Genomic DNA, 17,492 nt, shown 5'->3' on the forward strand with positions numbered 1-17,492 from the left:
TTTAGCTCTACTAAATAAAATTTTGTTTTGCAGATGGTGGTATTGAACAGGGATTAATTTTTGAAAGCCATAATCAAATAAGACCTCAAGATTTTCCAACTGAAATATCCAAAGATAAGCTAACACAAGAAAATGACGCAAATAGTAATGCAAATGATCAAGAATATAGTACCACTCAAATATATGAAGCTTTTGAACAAGGCACATCTTTACCGCCTCAAGATGACACGACTTCTAATAATAACTTAAATGATAATTCACAAATTTTCGAAGTTCCGAGCCAAACTGTATCAAATAAACTATCAGACAATCCTTATGAGCCTGAACATAATACATTCGTTGAATTAACCACTGTATATTTGAAACCAACAGAAAATAAAAACCCTGATGCAATACAACAATTTGAAGAATTAACAACCCTATCGTATGAAAATAATAAACCAACAACAATAGAAAACATAGCAATTTCATCTGATAGTATAGAAAATCAAAGTCTAACTATAACCCCAATCTATCAAAGTACAGAAACACAACCTGTCAGTAATATTGAAAATGAAAATGTAGAAAGTATTCTTACTAAAGTTGAGTCATCGGGTAAGGAAAATCAAACAATTCCAGAAATTACCAATTTAAATGAATCAGAAATGTTTACAACTTTTAAACCATATGATTCTGCTATTTATCAGAATAATAATAATGTACCAGAAAACGAAGAAATTAACGTAAAGATTAATTTAACGGAAAATTCAAATTCTACTAGTAATCAGATATATAATGAAATTGTAGATATTAAACCCACACAATTACCTATTGAAGCCATACCAAATGATATTGCACCTACCCGTATAGATGAAATTATATCCTCAGTCAATTTAGTTAAAGATGTAGTTAAAAACTCAATGGAAACTTCATCCAAACCTACAGAAATAACATATCTATCCACTGACATAATACAAGAAAATAATTACGAAACAACAGTTACCCCTGAAGAATCAACAAAACCTTCTTCTTCGAATGAACCAAATAAATATATATCATCTCAAACGACTTTAGGAAATCTTGAAACAGAAATAAGTACATTATCCGAAACACTTCATTACACAGAATCACCCAATAAAGCGTCAAACTCTGAACTAGGAGCTTCGACATATACACCCACTGAAATTTCTAACAAACAAGACACATCAATAAATAATATAAATATAACCTCTTATGAACATGAGATTATAACAAATGCACCATCTATTCTATCCGACGAACAAGAAATTTCAACAAATACACCACAGATTATATCTGACAAAGAAAAATATTCAACAAGTTTTCCAATAGAAACAATAAACGAACAAACGATTTCAACTAATACTCCTCTAATACTAACTAATGAACAAGAAAATGTTTCAAACCTTCCACCTCTTCCAGCCAATGAACTTAATATTGACACTAACCCAACCCAACCAGATATATCTTCTAGTGAACAACCAGCTTCTACAAACCAGCCAGAGATATCTTCGAGTGAACCACCAGCTTCTTCAAACCAACCAGAAATATCTTCTTATGAACAATCAGCTTCAACGGACCAGCCAGAGATATCTTCTAGTGAACAACAAGCTTCTACAAACCAGCCAGAAATATTTTCTAGTGAACAACCATCTTCTTCAAAACAGCCAGAGATACCTTCTAGTGAGCAACCAGCTTCCACAAACCAACCAGAGATATCTTCGAGTGAACCACCAGCTTCTTCAAACCAGCCAGAAATATCTTCTTATGAACAATCAGCTTCAACGAACCAGCCAGAGATATCTTCTAGTGAACAACAAGCTTCTACAAACCAGCCAGAGATACCTTTAAGTGAACAACAAGCTTCTACAAACCAGCCAGAGATACCTTTAAGTGAACAACAAGCTTTTACAAACCAACCAGAGATATCTTCGAGTGAACCACTAGCTTCTTCAAACCAGCCAGAAATATCTTCTTATGAACAATCAGCTTCAACGAACCAGCCAGAGATATCTTCTAGTGAACAACAAGCTTCTACAAACCAGCCAGAGATACCTTTAAGTGAACAACAAGCTTCTACAAACCAGCCAGAGATACCTTTAAGTGAACAACAAGCTTTTACAAACCAACCAGAGATATCTTCGAGTGAACCACTAGCTTCTTCAAACCAGCCAGAAATATCTTCTTATGAACAATCAGCTTCAACGAACCAGCCAGAGATATCTTCTAGTGAACAACAAGCTTCTACAAACCAGCCAGAGATACCTTTAAGTGAACAACAAGCTTCTACAAACCAGCCAGAGATACCTTTAAGTGAACAACAAGCTTTTACAAACCAACCAGAGATATCTTCGAGTGAACCACTAGCTTCTTCAAACCAGCCAGAAATATCTTCTTATGAACAATCAGCTTCAACGAACCAGCCAGAGATATCTTCTAGTGAACAACAAGCTTCTACAAACCAGCCAGAGATACCTTTAAGTGAACAACAAGCTTCTACAAACCAGCCAGAGATACCTTTAAGTGAACAACAAGCTTTTACAAACCAACCAGAGATATCTTCGAGTGAACCACCAGCTTCTTCAAACCAGCCAGAAATATTTTCTAGTGAACAACCATCTTCTTCAAAACAGCCAGAGATACCTTTAAGTGAACAACAAGCTTTTACAAACCAACCAGAGATATCTTCGAGTGAACCACCAGTTTCTTCAATCCAACCAGAGATATCTTCATATGTGCAACTAGATTCAACGAACCAGCCAGATATACCTTCTAGTGAACAACAAACTTTTACAAACCGACCAGAAGTATCTTCCAGTGAACAACCAGCTTCTACAACCCAGCCAGAAGTATCTTCTTATGAAACATTAGCTTCAACGGACCAGCCGGAAATATCTTCTTATGAGCAACCAGATTCAACGAACCAGCCAGAGATATCTTCTAGTGAACAACAAACTTTTACAAACCGACCAGAAGTATCTTCCAGTGAACAACCTGCTTCTTCAAACCAGCCAGAGATACCTTCTAGTGAACAACAAGCTTCTACAAACCAGCCAGAAATATCTTCTTATGAAACATCAGCTTCAACGGACCAGCCAGAGATATCTTCTAGTGAACAACCAGCTTCTACAAACCACCCAGAATTATCTTCTCATGAACAATCAGCTTCAACGGATCAGCCAGAGATATCTTCTTATGAGCAACCAGCTTCCATAAATCCACCACAGGTTTTATCTAACGAGCAAGAAAACTCTAACGCAGTGATATCTGATGTCAACAATAACGAACCTGATACTTTAGCCGAACAAACACCAGAGATCACAACACAATATTTACATAGCTCAGACACTTTAGAAACCGTGAGTGGTAAGCCAGTGAATTTTGAAAGTGCTAATTCACCGTCACAACCCATTAATACGAATGTTCACGAAGCAGAGTCTCATAAATTGCCAGAGATTACAACGGAGTATGTTCATTCTCAAGTGCAACAAAATGTTTCTAGTAGTACACCGTTTATTAAACCTGCTGAAGAGTATAATCCTATTACAGAAATTTCTGTTTCTGAAATAGTCACAAACCAACCTATAGTAGAATTAACAGAAAAATTGCCAGTAAGTGAATACTCGACTAACACTAACACCGAATCAACAGAAAAAGTTGATACGAAGTTCAGCTCCTTGCCGTCAAATCAGTCATCAAATCATGAACAAAATAAAATTCCTCAGGATTCTGGAAATAAAGTGCAAATACCGTTTGATACTGAAATTCCTGAAACTTATAAACCTTCGGACACTCCCACATATACTCATAAACCATCTTTTTCATCTATTCCACAGTCATCTTGGACACAAAAACCATTCCACCCTGAAAGTACTTCTGAAGCGGCACAACCAGATCAAGGGTTCTCTGATGAATACGAAGATGAAAATGAGGCAGTCTTCGGACCAGGCACTTGCAGGTAATTATTCTATGTTATAAATTATAGCATCGGGTTAATTTAGAATCGAATGTGTATAATTAAAAACAAAAACGTATAATCTATTAATATCTGATTTCAACAATTATAGGTATGGAGGAAAAATCTACGTATCAGCTCAACAAGTTCCTAGAGATGATCCTTGCGATTTCTGCTTTTGTTTCCGTGGTGACATAATTTGCCTTCAACAAAGTTGTCCACCGCCAATATTTGGTTGTTATCAAGACACTATTCAAGGATTCTGCTGCCCAAGATATGAATGTCCAGTAGCTCAAGCCACCCAAGTAAATGTAACAACGACAACGACAACGACAACTACAACGGTTCCACCACATTTCTTTGCTAACGCATATCGTGGAGCAGCCCGACGATCTGGTTGTCTAATTCATGGTCATGCGTATAGAGTGGGTGAAGATGTTGGTATTGCTTCTGGACCTTGTATGCAATGCATGTATGTATATACATATATTTTATTCAAGTAATAATTAAATAAATTTTAATTTCTTCTCTGAATATTTTTTTAGATGTGGTGATGATGGCAAAATGCAATGTAATCCTAAAGCATGTAGTCCAGAACCTGTTCTTAGAAAAATGTTGGCTGAAACTGTTAATTCCAGAAGATGAATAAGTTAATTATTATGACAAAAAGTGCCAAAAACCACAATTCATTACGAGCAAAAAAACAAAGACTAGACCATCAATTATTATTAATATTATTATTTATTATTATTATAAATATAAAATTACAACGATAAATATTCACATTTTGGATATTACGTTGCTCAATAAAAAATTATACCATCCCTGCTAGAAAAGACAAACATGGTATGCCATCATGAAAACATTGGAGACTGGTTCTAATGAATATTTTATTTATTACTCTTAGTTTATAAAAAAATAGGTTAGTTATTTATTTTATGAATAATTTAATGTGAACTATTTGACATTTTTAAGAAAATTTTTTACCTATTTAATTATAAATGCCAAATATTAACAGACAATATGACGCATTATGGTAACTTTTTCACCACTTGCTAGTCTGTCATTACATAATTTCACTAGATACGGCATTCCAAATTTCAATAATAAATAATGACTTTATTTTTTTAATTTAAAACAAAATATTAGAATTGATTTTTCTTGATAGCCATTATTGTACTCTGTATATATTGCTGCCATTTATATTTGTGTTTAAGTTAAAAAAAAATGTTACTCAAATTTACCAATAAATTCGTTTAAACCAATGCCCAATCTTGTGCTCATGTGCACGATGAGATTTTTTTTTGTAACAAATTATATCTGAGTCGTTTAACAGGCAGAAATAAATAATAAAGTATCTAACTTAAAATTATTTAAAATAACGTTATATATCAAATTTCTGCCTCTCGAACACACAGATATTTTTGAATGAAAATCATGTAAATAGTATTTGTTCATAAGTTTAATTATAGTATAATAATATCATAATACATCATTATATTATTATTAAGTCATACGTTTTCTACTTTTAATAAAATTTTATATTAAATAAATAATTGTTTTTTATTATTATTATTATTAATGTTTAATAGTACTTATTTACAACAGTTTAAAATTTTAACTTTACTTTAATACATAATATGTGTTTTTTTTTTTTTTTTTTTTTTTTTACTGGCGTTTTGTGATTAGTAATATAAGAAAATATTCTCAAAAGAATTTAATTGACAACGAAAATACTTTTGAGAAAATTCTCTTGTAATTACCGGAAAATATTCTTTAAAAAAAATACAAGTAAATTATTTTTTATAAATATATACATAGTATAAACTTTTAAAAACGTTGGTAAATTTTACTATTAAAGTGATATATATACTTTAATATTATAATTCTAGAATAAATTCAAGTTAAAAAAGTTATGGTAATTTTAAGTAAAAAAAATTGAAAAATATCGAAAATTAGCGATTTTTAAATTTGTAATTTTTTGGGGGATTTCCCCCGTTTACGGGGAACGAGGGATTTTTTTTCAAATTTTGAGGGTAATGTCTTCAACTAGATACGATTTGTGATCTTTTGACATATTTTTCATCAAAATCGGTTCAGTGTGAGCTGAGATTGAGCGTATCAGACACAAAAAAAAAAAAAAAACACATCATAGTAAAATTAATACCTTCTCAGCTTTGCATCGAAGCTAAAACTAATAAGTTTGGTTGAGTAGCTAAATTAACTAATTTTTTTCATCAGAAAGTTAAAGTTTGTAGTAATATTGACTTATTTATTTAAAATTTTAGTTTTATTCATTTCTAAGGTATTTTATACTTAAAAGTTTATAAAAATCTCATATTTTTAAAGAATTACACAAAGTGACTACAATTGTGAACACTGAATTAATATCAAAATAGAAATAATTTTTAAGAAGTTAAGAACTCATTAAAAGTCACTCTATATCAATATACTATAAGAGAATATAAGTATTGATAAATTGTTTAATTCGTGGTATTGTCAAAAGAATATTTGTTAAAAAAATACAGCTATCATCTAGAGTATTTATTCAATTTTTTAAATGCCAATCAATAAAGTAATATACTTAAACAATTACTGTTTCATAAAAAATGAAATACTATTACAAAGTTTATAGATTTATAATTTAAATTCTTTTATAACATGATGCACACATATTAATCTGATTGAATTTTATAACAATCTAAAATTTTGTTCTAGTCAATTTATAATATCTTAAATTTTATTAAAACATACATTTTTTTTATCTATAATCAATTTGGAACAAATATGGTTTTACAATAATGTAATAAAAATAAAAAGATAATAATAACAAAAATAATAAAAGAGAAAACTAAGCTTGGAATAAAATATTTCTAAAACAACAACAAGAATGAAAGATCATCTTTATTTTTTGTTTGTTATTAATTAAGAAAATCTTTCTTAGATTTGACCAAACATTTACTAATTACAATACCACATAATGCAATCATTGCTATTCCTATGCCTGTCTTCCATATCAATACTACTGAATTTCGTAAATTTGGTATAAGTCCTCTGTGATGTGGATTGTATTTATGTCTACACATTTTAAAAACAGATAATTCGAGTTTTTAGTATTTAAGAGATTAAAAATGCTACATAATTTCTACATACGGTAGAGACGCCATAGTGGCTAAACATGAGAACAATTTTCGATTTTCATTAGAATTGGTAAACATGAAAGGAGCAGATAGTTTGTTCTGTTTACAAAATTGCTCTGGCTGTAAAATATAGTCTTGTTTCACTAATGGCCTTCCCTTGTCATTAGAAACTATAAGTACAGGGATATCTCTATTTTTGTAGTATTTCTGAAAGTTAATGAAGACAATAAATAAAAATCAAATATTAGATTTACAAATATTTTTGTAACTAGATAACCTTCAAAGATCACTTCAGACAAAAATGCTGAAAAATATTTTGAAAATTGTAAACAAAACTTCATGAATACCATTAACATAAAATAATACAATCTTTTATATTTTAAACAATAAAAACTCACCAAGTATACATGAGCAACATACTCAAAAGAACAACTTTGTGATGAGTCGAAAACCAAACATGCAACATCACATTTAATTTCTTCTTTGGTCAAATGGCTTTCTGATAAAGGATTAATTTCTTTTATTACCAAATATTTATCATGCCCATATACTAGAACTTTATTAACTGATACTAAGTCTTGAAATTTTCCATTTTCATTGAAACTCTATAAAACAGATATTTATAATTTTTTTACCATAATACTTCTAAACATTTTTTAAATGATTAATATTATTTCACAAGTGGATTTATTCAGTTATCTATCTAATTGCATAGCCTTATGAAATTATCAACTTCTTTTATCTTTAATAAAAAATTTGTTAGAAATGATTTAAAAATGTACATTTTTTATTTTCCTTAGATTAGAGATTCTGTAAAATTACTGTACCCATTTCAAGTAGCGCCTTATTTTATAATTATAACAACAAAAGCTGATGTAGATTATTAATAATATAATAAATAATTATCAATCAGAGATCAAACATGTTTCATTTGATTTACAACACTACTTACATTATCAGAACATTTCACATGATGTTTGCAGATTATTGATTTTCCACTACTTTTACTTCCAATAACATGACAAACATAAACAGATCTTTGAGATTGTTTCTTTTGTAAATCAATTTTCTTGCTTCTTGTAACTAAAAACATTTTTCATTATAATTTGTTTTCAATTCTGTTTTTAATTTTTTCTCACCTTGTATTCCAGAAAGTTGATTTTCAGGTCTCATATTATACCCTAACATTGCCAAGTATGCTAAAGTAGTATCAGTCTCAATCAAAGTACAATATGACCAAAATGATAGCCACCCTTGAGATGTAATCCAACCCTTATTTAGAATTTCAGTATGAATGGATAAAAAAAATATATTTTTTAAATCTAACTGTGTTAATAATTACTTTATGATTAGTATTGTAAAGACATTTTCTCAATAGTTCAGGTTCATCATTACACATGGAAAACAATGATTTCAATTCAACAGGGCTCAAACAATCATCTTTATCTTTGTCATGTGTTTCAAATAAATGATATAAAAAATCTTCACCTTTGTGTGATAATTCAACTGTACAATATTTATCAACTTTCATCCTAAAAAATGTACAAATGTATGCATCAATTTTTAATTATAAATTTCTTAATAAAAATTATACGAAAATAATTATTTACAGATTGAAGATGACGGAGTAATTAAGTAGTAGCGACATTTATTTTTAATTTTTATGAAATTTCAATTAGAAAAACACAGAGTAAAAAAATTTAAAACTGAAATTGCACTTTTTGTTAAAATACCAAAGAAAAATATTCAGGTTTTTTTCTCTCCTAGACAGTTTTTTAAAACTTTTTTTAAACTAAATGTATAACAGAAATTTTCCAAAAATAAACTAAATCTAAAAAATAATGTGATTAATATGAACAGTTAATTTTTATGTGTTATAACAATTATTTTATTTTATCTTAAAATTATCAATCAATAGTTTTTTAAGTTGGTATTATAATATTAAAAAAAGAAATTATTAAAATATAAATAAAAAATACTGACTAAATCTGAGAGTGATTTAATTACTTTAATAAATGATTTGGTGCAAATGTGCTTGAAGAAAATTAGATGAATTTATTTATTTTTAAGGAATGTTTAAAAAATTAAATGGAAAGGAGTTTGATTACCCCCTATACACCTGTATTATGCATGCACATTTTTTTCACTAAATAATGCTATTTACTGAAAAAATCAAGTTGTAATATTTAGTGACATTAAAATAAAAAATTACTTTAGTGGATTATTTATTTATTTTAAAAATTTTAATTAAATGTAAATTAGGACACAAGATTGACTGAAAATTATTTCTATTTCTTTTAAATATACATCTTGGTAAAATTAAAAATTTCTCACCTTAATAATAATAATATAGTATACTCTACAGTTAGTTTCAGAAATTATGTTATAATTATATCACAATTTAATAAAAAATAAAAGTAGAATTTTTGCAATGTAAAATTCAATTAACATAATTATTTTTAAAGCTTAAATGCAATACTTACATTGGGTGCAAATAACTATAAAGAAAATCCAGGTTATCATTATAACCAAATTTCCTAATTACTGTCCAAGTAGTTTGAGCTTTTCCTTTAAGAATAAATAACATATGTAGGAACAGAAACCCTATAATAATCAAAATTTTATGTAATATCAGTCAGACAGTTATAAAAACATATATATATATATATTCAATTATTTTACCTTCCAAGGTTACGCAATTTGAAGGAGAAATTCCACGTTCACAGTTCATATTTATTATAGTTTTGATACCATTTAACTGCTGGATAGGTAAATGACAATCAAAACAGTGACGTTGAAAATTATTTAGTTCTTCATCATTAAGTAAACCATCATTATCTATATCGCATATCTATAATATAAAAATATAATAAAATAATAATGATAATTAATATATAGATATTAATAATTTGTAAAATAAAAAAACACTTACCTTAAATATACGACAAAGAGCTTTCTTACATTTTTCTGTAAGCTAAAATAGAAAGTAAATTAATTTTTTTATCAACTCCTAAAGCTCATAATTTATTTTAAAAAAAATCAATTTGTAAATCTAACTTATTACATTATAGTTATGGAAGTTTGATAACTAAAATTTTCAAAAATATAAATATATAATTTTTTATAATAAAGACCACTAAAAAGGAGGGCTTAGATAAAACCATAATATAAAAACTTGTATCAATATTACAGTTCATCATAAACTTTTTTCTATTGAGCAGAAATAACATTAAATAAAATTTCTTTCAACATTTATTTGAGAAGTTGAAGAAAAATTTTCATTCAAAAATTTAATTGTCCCTTTTTTTTAGATGTTTCATGCCCCTAGATTCCCACACCTGTTGGGTGTATAAGTGAAGTCTGCAAATAATGTCACTAAATAATGATCCAGCCAATTAATAACTTTATTTAAAACAACATTAATATTAATCTAAACATAAATAAAAAATTTTAACTTACAACTTTGTCTTCAACACAATAAAGTGGTGCAGTAGGATGTAAAATAGCTGTTTGTGCATAACAAAACATTTCACTTATATTCATCAACATTTTTGCAGAGCACTAAATTAACAAGCATATTACTTAATTAAACAAATTAAATAATGATAAAACTCTCTTCAAGATCATTGCTTAATGCTGCACAAAAAAAGTAATGATAAATTAAATTATTATCAAAAACAAGTTAAAAAAATATTTAAAGAACATTTATTTATGTTATTAGTCTTAATTAATTATTTTTTTTTAATCAATGAATCTAGTTTATTTTGATTAACCAATGAGAATTTAAAATTTATTGCAAGAATTTTTTAAACTACAACAAAGAATGTTTTACAGTATACATAACTTTTAAAGTACTGGTAAAAGTTGTTATTAATCCGTCCTTTTCATAGTTGGATCATTTTCTATTTTATAGGTTTGTTTAATACATATGGTGCAATTTAAAAAATTTAATTGACACCCTTATAAGGTTAAATGTGAATACCAACACTTTTATCAATAACGAACAACCTAACCTAACAAACTTTTATAATTACCTCGAATTAAAAAAAAAATTACCTTGAAATTTATTAAATGAAAAGTAAAAATAATGTATTTTTTTATTTAAAACTTTACTCCATTTACTATAGTAATATTTCAAATAATTAAACTAATAATTTACCTGAACATAAGTTTCTATTTCAGGGTATTCATACAAAACATCTTCAATAATCTAAAATAAAATATCAAGAAATACTCTTATGAATAAAATTTGTTTAAATCTTTAATTTTAAACAAATAGTTATTATTATCCTTAAAAAATTAAACTTACATGCATAGAAATGTTGTTAATGAGATCGCTTTTGTTACCAACCAATATAACAGGATGATATATGTCTGCTCCAATTTGCCATTCTCTTAACAAAGGCATCCATTTACTTTTTATATTTTGTCTACTTAGGTCATCTACTACTGAAAAAACTAAACAAATAACATCAGCATGACGTACTTGTTCTGCTAAATCTTCATTATCTTGTTCATTTTCTGAAATTAATTTTTGATTAAGTTAAAGAAAACACTACACATTTTACATTATAATTATATGTACCATTGTAATCAATTATATCTGTGGGTACTAGTTCAGGAGTAACTTCTGCAGGAATAGTAATTGTTTCTGCGCGTTCTGGTACATCATCCAAAAATTCTTCATTTACAAGTGATAAAATAATAGATGTTTTACCAACATCTTGATCACCTACTAATAAAATACGCACCGAACGACCGGATTGTTTATGACCAATATCAAAAGCCATTACCTAGAAAAATAAACAGATTATCTTAAAATTCTTATGACGAAAAAAATAGAAGCCTAATCCATTACTATTTACCCTAAAGCTCAGAACATTTCGACAATTAACTCAATAGAATAGAGTTAATATCGATCACCAAAATATAATTATCACTATTTAGTATAAGTTACAATAAATTACTTAGATAGAGTTATTGTTGAATGACTTAAAAAAATAAGTCATTTTTGAAAGAAATATGAACCCTGATAATAAAAATATATCAGGAGATATAATAGAAAGATAACAAATTTATATCTCCTACTGAAAACATACTACTAAGAAATATCAGTGTGACCAATCATTAAAAAATATAAAAACAAAAAAGTTAAAAAATTTTATTTCTATTATATAATTAAACAAAAAATAGGGATTCCATTAATGAAAATTTAGGTTTTTATCACTAAATAGATGATTATATATATATATATATATATATATATTTGACTACATATTATTATATAATTCTTAGATATTTTGAATCAAACAATATTTTCCTTTACAATAGTTGAAAATGTTCAAAATTTTCCAAGAAATTAGTGTCTTATTCTTAATTGATCTTTATGTATATATATATATAAAGAGTGATTTTTTTAATATAATCCATCAATTACTTACAAAATGAAAATAATTTAAAATTTTTTTTCATTTTTGGTTACCTATTATTTTTAGATTTTTAGCTATGTAATACTTTTTAAATTCATTCCTTAAAGGCATGAAGGTGTCAACTTTATTTTTTCAAATGGGAACACATATTTTGAATTTAATAAAATGTTTGAGGATTTATTTATATAAAACATTAAAGTTTCAAATTTTTGAGATAGTAATATGTAATATTTATGAGATATTACAAATGCAGGTAGCTATTTGTTTTTAATGGTTAACACAGATTCGGAGCATTTATTGTCGATTAGGACTTTATTAACAGGTATGCTTTCTGCATTGCTATTTGTTATATTTATAAATTCACAACAGTGTGCCTTATTACCAAATTTAGACACGCACACACATTATTAGTGGCGAATCCACTTAACCGTTAAATAATACATTATCACCTGTTAAATAATAATTGATTTCAAGTCGGAAATTAAATTTTTTCTATTTTAGATTATTACTCATTAGAAAGCAAGTATTAATACATGAAAAAATATTATTACAAAAAATTTTTTTTATCAAATTAATTAATTAATTTTTAAAAATAATCCGTGCAAAATTTCAATTCAAAATGTCCCTTTTCATTTATTTTTAATCCTTTAAAGTTTATTTTTATGAACGATTATAATTAAAAAAAACCCAGCACAGTGGGGTCGCAGCACAGTGGTGACGTGGCATAGTTGGATCAAGTATAATGATATCTGACAGTGATTAAAATCACTATCAAACCTAAACGCTTCGATGCAAACCTTTAGATAGTGTTTAATTTTAAAAAAATTGGTATATTATTCCAAAAGCTACATGATCTGCTAGTTCATTATTAATATCCTAATTAAGATAAAGTATGTCGAATGAAAAAGGGATTATTAAAAAATATTATTTCTCATAAAAAAATAATGTTGATCCATACATTTTTTAAAAAGTTATAGCACTTTAAAGTAAAAAATGTAAATTATAAAATCGAGAATTTTCACACGAAAATAGCATTTGGTAGCCATTTTCACCACGAAGACAAGTCCAGAGGTCAAATTTTTTTTTTTCAAATTAAAGTATATTACATTAGCTTTAATTTAAGATATATATAAAAGTGTCAGACCTTCCGAAACACTTTCAAAAGTTAAGTTGAAAAAGTTTTACTTTCTATATGCATTTTTTATATTTGACGACCCCCGTATAAAGGGAAATAGTCAGATTTAAAAAAACAGTATGTCGAATGAAAGATGTATCTAAATACTAATTATCATGAAAAATTTATATTGATCCATACATTTTTCAAAATGTTATAGCATAATAAAGTTAAAAATGTAAAATACAAAATCGAGAATTTTCACACAAAAATAGCATTCCGTAGCCATTTTCACCACGAAGACAAGTCCAGAGGTCAAATTTTTTTTTTCCATGATAAAGTATATTACATTAGCTTTAATTTAAGATATATATAAAAAAAAATCGAAAAAATTAGCGATATTTAAATTTGTAATTANAAAGTATTCTGCATTTTTATAGGCATATCTAATAAACAATCATTGATAACTAGTATGTTATGTAACATAAAAACAAAAAATTAGTCTTTATAAAAATTTAATGATACACAATTTATTTTAAAGTTCTAGTGATACTATTAAAAGATTTAGACAATAATTTGGTAACTTACGTTTCATAACTATGATAGTTTTGACTTTTTAGTTAAAAAGTGTGTATTTTCTAAGATCTCAAATTATTATAAGAGAACAATGGATACAGTAATATAAAGAAGGTGTATTAAGTCACAAAAAAAATTTGATCTAAAGTAATTGATTTAATAATGAAAAAATATTTCTGTATTTTTTATAATCATGCAAGACATAAAAATGAGTTGCTTTACAATTGCATTAATCCTATTTAAAAGAACATATTATGTTTTTTTTTGAGGGGGGAGGGGGCATATGTTAGTAGCCTGCTCGAGACCGCAAACTGTATTTTACCTTAGAGACCGTGACCAATAGCCAACATTTCGACAGACGAGCATCAATTCTCGATCGCACATCCCATAATGAGTACAATATCAAAACATGTTCTTTTAAGATAGGTTTTATTAAAACTAACTTACTTTGTAAAATTAATTCAATATATTGGTTTGATAATTAGCATTTTAAAAATAGACTAAAATAATACTTCTTTATTTTTCTAGTCATACCAGTTTTTAAAACAAAAAAACTTCTCATAAACATATTAATTTATTAAAAACAAATATAGTAACAAAAAATTTTTAGAGAAATAAAAACAAATGTAAGAAAAAAAAAATGTATAACAATAAAATAAATTAGGTAAAAGGCAAGAAACGAACTTTGTACAGTTCGTATTTTTTTCTTTGTATAAAAACAAATTATAAAATAACGATAATTTAATGATTTTAATAGGGATGATAAAAGGAACATAAAGTTTTAAAAGTTTAACAAATTTGATTACATGAAATAACTTGGGGAGGTAACTCAATTAAAAATGTTCTTCGACACTGTTTGATGGATTATAAAATAATTTTAAACTATTAAAATTTTATTCGTGTTCTGAATGTTCTTTAGAATCAGAATCAGAACTAGAATCAGAGCTAGAACCAGAATCACAACTTGAAGAAGAATCACTACTAGAATCAGAACTTGAAGAAGAATCACTACTAGAATCAGAACTTGAATCAGAATCACTACTAGAATCAGAACTTGAAGAAGAAGAAGAATCAGATTCAGAATCAGAATCATCCGTAGAATTTATTTTTGAAATCTTTAAGACTATTNCAGAATCAGAATCGTCCGAAGAATTTATTTTTGAAATCTTTAAGACTATTCTGTCTTCCAATTCATCAGGTTGGGCCAAGTAAATCTCAACGCTACTCGAGTATTTGAGTCTATTCGATGATTTACATGCGTCGAGAGCGTCTGTAGACCGTGTTGTGTTAGAGAAAAGTCCTGTTGAATTTTAAGAAATAAAATGCGAATTAAAATATTATTATTATGAATGTTTTCATTAAAGTGTATAAATCAATTTTTTACCATCGCAATCATAGTCAGTTTCTGAATCGTCTTTATTTTTTGATTCGTCGTCTGAATTAGATGTTGAAGATGTGGCCCTTATTTTCAACACTACTCTATTTTCTTTGTATTTACTTGAGTGAAACTCTACACAGCTTGAGTATTTATACCTCTTCGATGGCTCACATCCATCAAATGTATTTGCCCTTTTCAACGATTGTGAACTATTACATAGTTCAGNTGGCTCATATCCATCAAATGTATTTGCCCTTTTCAACGATTGTGAACTATTACATAGTTCAGTCGACTTAACCGAATTAGTAGGATGTATATCCATATTTTCGTAACCTGATAAATATTAACAAATTAAGCATGACTATTATTGTAAAAAATAACAAATATAGCCGATGATTAAAAAAATTTTATTTCATACTTTTTTGACGTTCAACTACATAAGTCTCATCGTCATGTTCGACTTTTCTTTTCGTAGATGATTCGTCAAATTGTGTTGAAAATAGTTCTACGAGTATTTCGTGAGGGTCCTTCCAATAAAATGCACGTGATCGGTCAATTTTTTCTATTATTTCTTTGGGGAATGGTTCATAGTTTTCTACTGGAACTGCTATGGATCGAGTAGATTTGCGGTACGAACGCTTAGGCATGTCTTTTTCTGTAGTTTTAATATTGGATTCAATTTTAGGATTGTCACTCAAGCACTTTTTTTTATTGACAGGAGCCTGTTTCTTAAACGAAATTGTAGGTTTTCCACGCAATTTTTTGAGCTGGGCAAATAATTTTTGCGTCTTTGTGCTCATTGTTACAAATTATTTCAATAATTAAAACTTGAAAATGTCAACGACGTTAGTTTTGAGAATAATTAAAAAAATTGATGATAATGTTGAAAGTCGAAAAATTCTCAAAGTTAACCTGAGAGTAAAAATGTTTGCTAATTTATAAATAAAAAATTTTATCCATAGAAACTATTAACAGAAAACTTAATTAAATATATATTTTTTTTTAATATTTGGAAACGTACAAAAATTGCTTGTTTATTTTTCTTAGTAACATGTATGGAACAGNTTTTTTTTAAATATTTGGAAACGTACAAAAATTGCTTGTTTATTTTTCTTAGTAACATGTATGGAACAGCTTTAATTGAATAATAAAGTGCTATGTATTAGTAGATTATTTCATTAAAATTTCAATTTAATATTTTGTGATTATGTAAAAAATTGATTTATAAAATAATTTAAATACAATTCTTTTGTCTACAATCAAATAATTCGTGAAAAATCCAGACAAAGGGAGTTGCTTTTAAACAGCCGTATTATCATAAATTTTCTAAGAAAAGGAAAAACCCAATTATCTAAACCATGTGGACTTTATGTAAAATTTAATTAAATTTTTCCATCGGATTTTTAAGAAATGGTTTAACTACATTTTCTCGAAAAAAATAAAAAAGTGATTTTTGTGAACTTGATAATTATTTCTTGTAATTATGTAGGTAAGTTGAATATAATGAGAGAACCAGAACAGGATTTAGGATTAGAATAGTATACTATTGTAACATTACTCTTATTTTTTATGTATATTTGAAACATTGCAGAAATTATGATATGGAAAAAATGCCTATTAGTTATAAAATAATTCATTCTCGCTTATAGTATTCCATTTTCCAACACTAGGTAGATATTAATCTAATTTTTCTTCTTCAGTTTTTACTCAAAATATGATACATGACAATTTTTTCTCGAGAGTCTGTAATACCATTGATATTCATTCGTGATCTATATAAATACTAGTAGTTAGATTAGTGTCCATAATAACCAATTGTTTTAAGAATTTTTATTTACATTAGGAATTTCTGTCAACTATTAATATTAAAAAAAAACCCAGCACAGTGGAGTCGTGGCATAGT

At 27.3% G+C, this 17,492-nt stretch overlaps 2 protein-coding genes across 51 annotated transcripts in view; one reads left to right on the forward strand and one right to left on the reverse strand.

Annotated features, from left to right (window-relative positions):
* The window catches only part of LOC126902931 (probable serine/threonine-protein kinase DDB_G0282963), a 39,330-nt gene extending 33,843 nt beyond the window's left edge, over positions 1 to 5,487 (forward strand). For 2 of the 50 annotated variants that reach the window (XM_050680662.1, XM_050680663.1), the window contains exons 10-12: positions 34 to 3,955; positions 4,065 to 4,424; positions 4,498 to 5,486. In XM_050680662.1, the coding sequence (XP_050536619.1) occupies positions 34 to 3,955; positions 4,065 to 4,424; positions 4,498 to 4,597 (4,382 nt within the window). In that variant the 3' untranslated portion in view covers positions 4,598 to 5,486. Of the gene's footprint in view, positions 1 to 33; positions 3,956 to 4,064; positions 4,425 to 4,497 lie in introns of all 50 variants that reach the window. The other 48 variants (XM_050680688.1, XM_050680687.1, XM_050680691.1 and 45 more) reach the window with 48 other exon arrangements.
* Positions 5,488 to 6,475: 988 nt separating this feature from the next.
* On the reverse strand, positions 6,476 to 12,130 carry LOC126901145 (mitochondrial Rho GTPase). Its single transcript, XM_050677407.1, has 14 exons — positions 11,958 to 12,130; positions 11,678 to 11,885; positions 11,402 to 11,613; positions 11,252 to 11,302; positions 10,552 to 10,653; positions 10,025 to 10,066; positions 9,775 to 9,943; positions 9,576 to 9,696; positions 8,435 to 8,624; positions 8,232 to 8,364; positions 8,045 to 8,175; positions 7,491 to 7,697; positions 7,106 to 7,299; positions 6,476 to 7,030 (listed from the first exon to the last, which is right to left on the reverse strand). The coding sequence occupies exons 2-14, from the start codon at positions 11,880 to 11,882 to the stop codon at positions 6,874 to 6,876; spliced, it is 1,914 nt and encodes a 637-aa protein (XP_050533364.1). The 5' UTR covers positions 11,883 to 11,885; positions 11,958 to 12,130; the 3' UTR covers positions 6,476 to 6,873.
* Positions 12,131 to 17,492: the final 5,362 nt, after the last annotated feature.

The sequence above is a fragment of the Daktulosphaira vitifoliae genome, unplaced genomic scaffold, assembly GCF_025091365.1.
Source record: "Daktulosphaira vitifoliae isolate Bord-2020 unplaced genomic scaffold, ASM2509136v1 Scaffold_3, whole genome shotgun sequence".
NCBI lineage: Eukaryota > Metazoa > Arthropoda > Insecta > Hemiptera > Phylloxeridae > Daktulosphaira > Daktulosphaira vitifoliae.

Bases quoted from the DNA above. Each gene is read 5' to 3' on its own strand.
- LOC126901145 (XM_050677407.1), bottom strand. From the start codon at position 11,882: ATGGCTTTTGATATTGGTCATAAACAATCCGGTCGTTCGGTGCGTATT. The intron at 8,625-9,575 runs GTAAGTATTGCA...TACATTTTTTAG, and splicing joins TATAGTTATTTGCACCCAAT to GATGAAAGTTGATAAATATT. The intron at 8,176-8,231 runs GTGAGAAAAAAT...AAATGTTTTTAG, and splicing joins TCAACTTTCTGGAATACAAG to TTACAAGAAGCAAGAAAATT.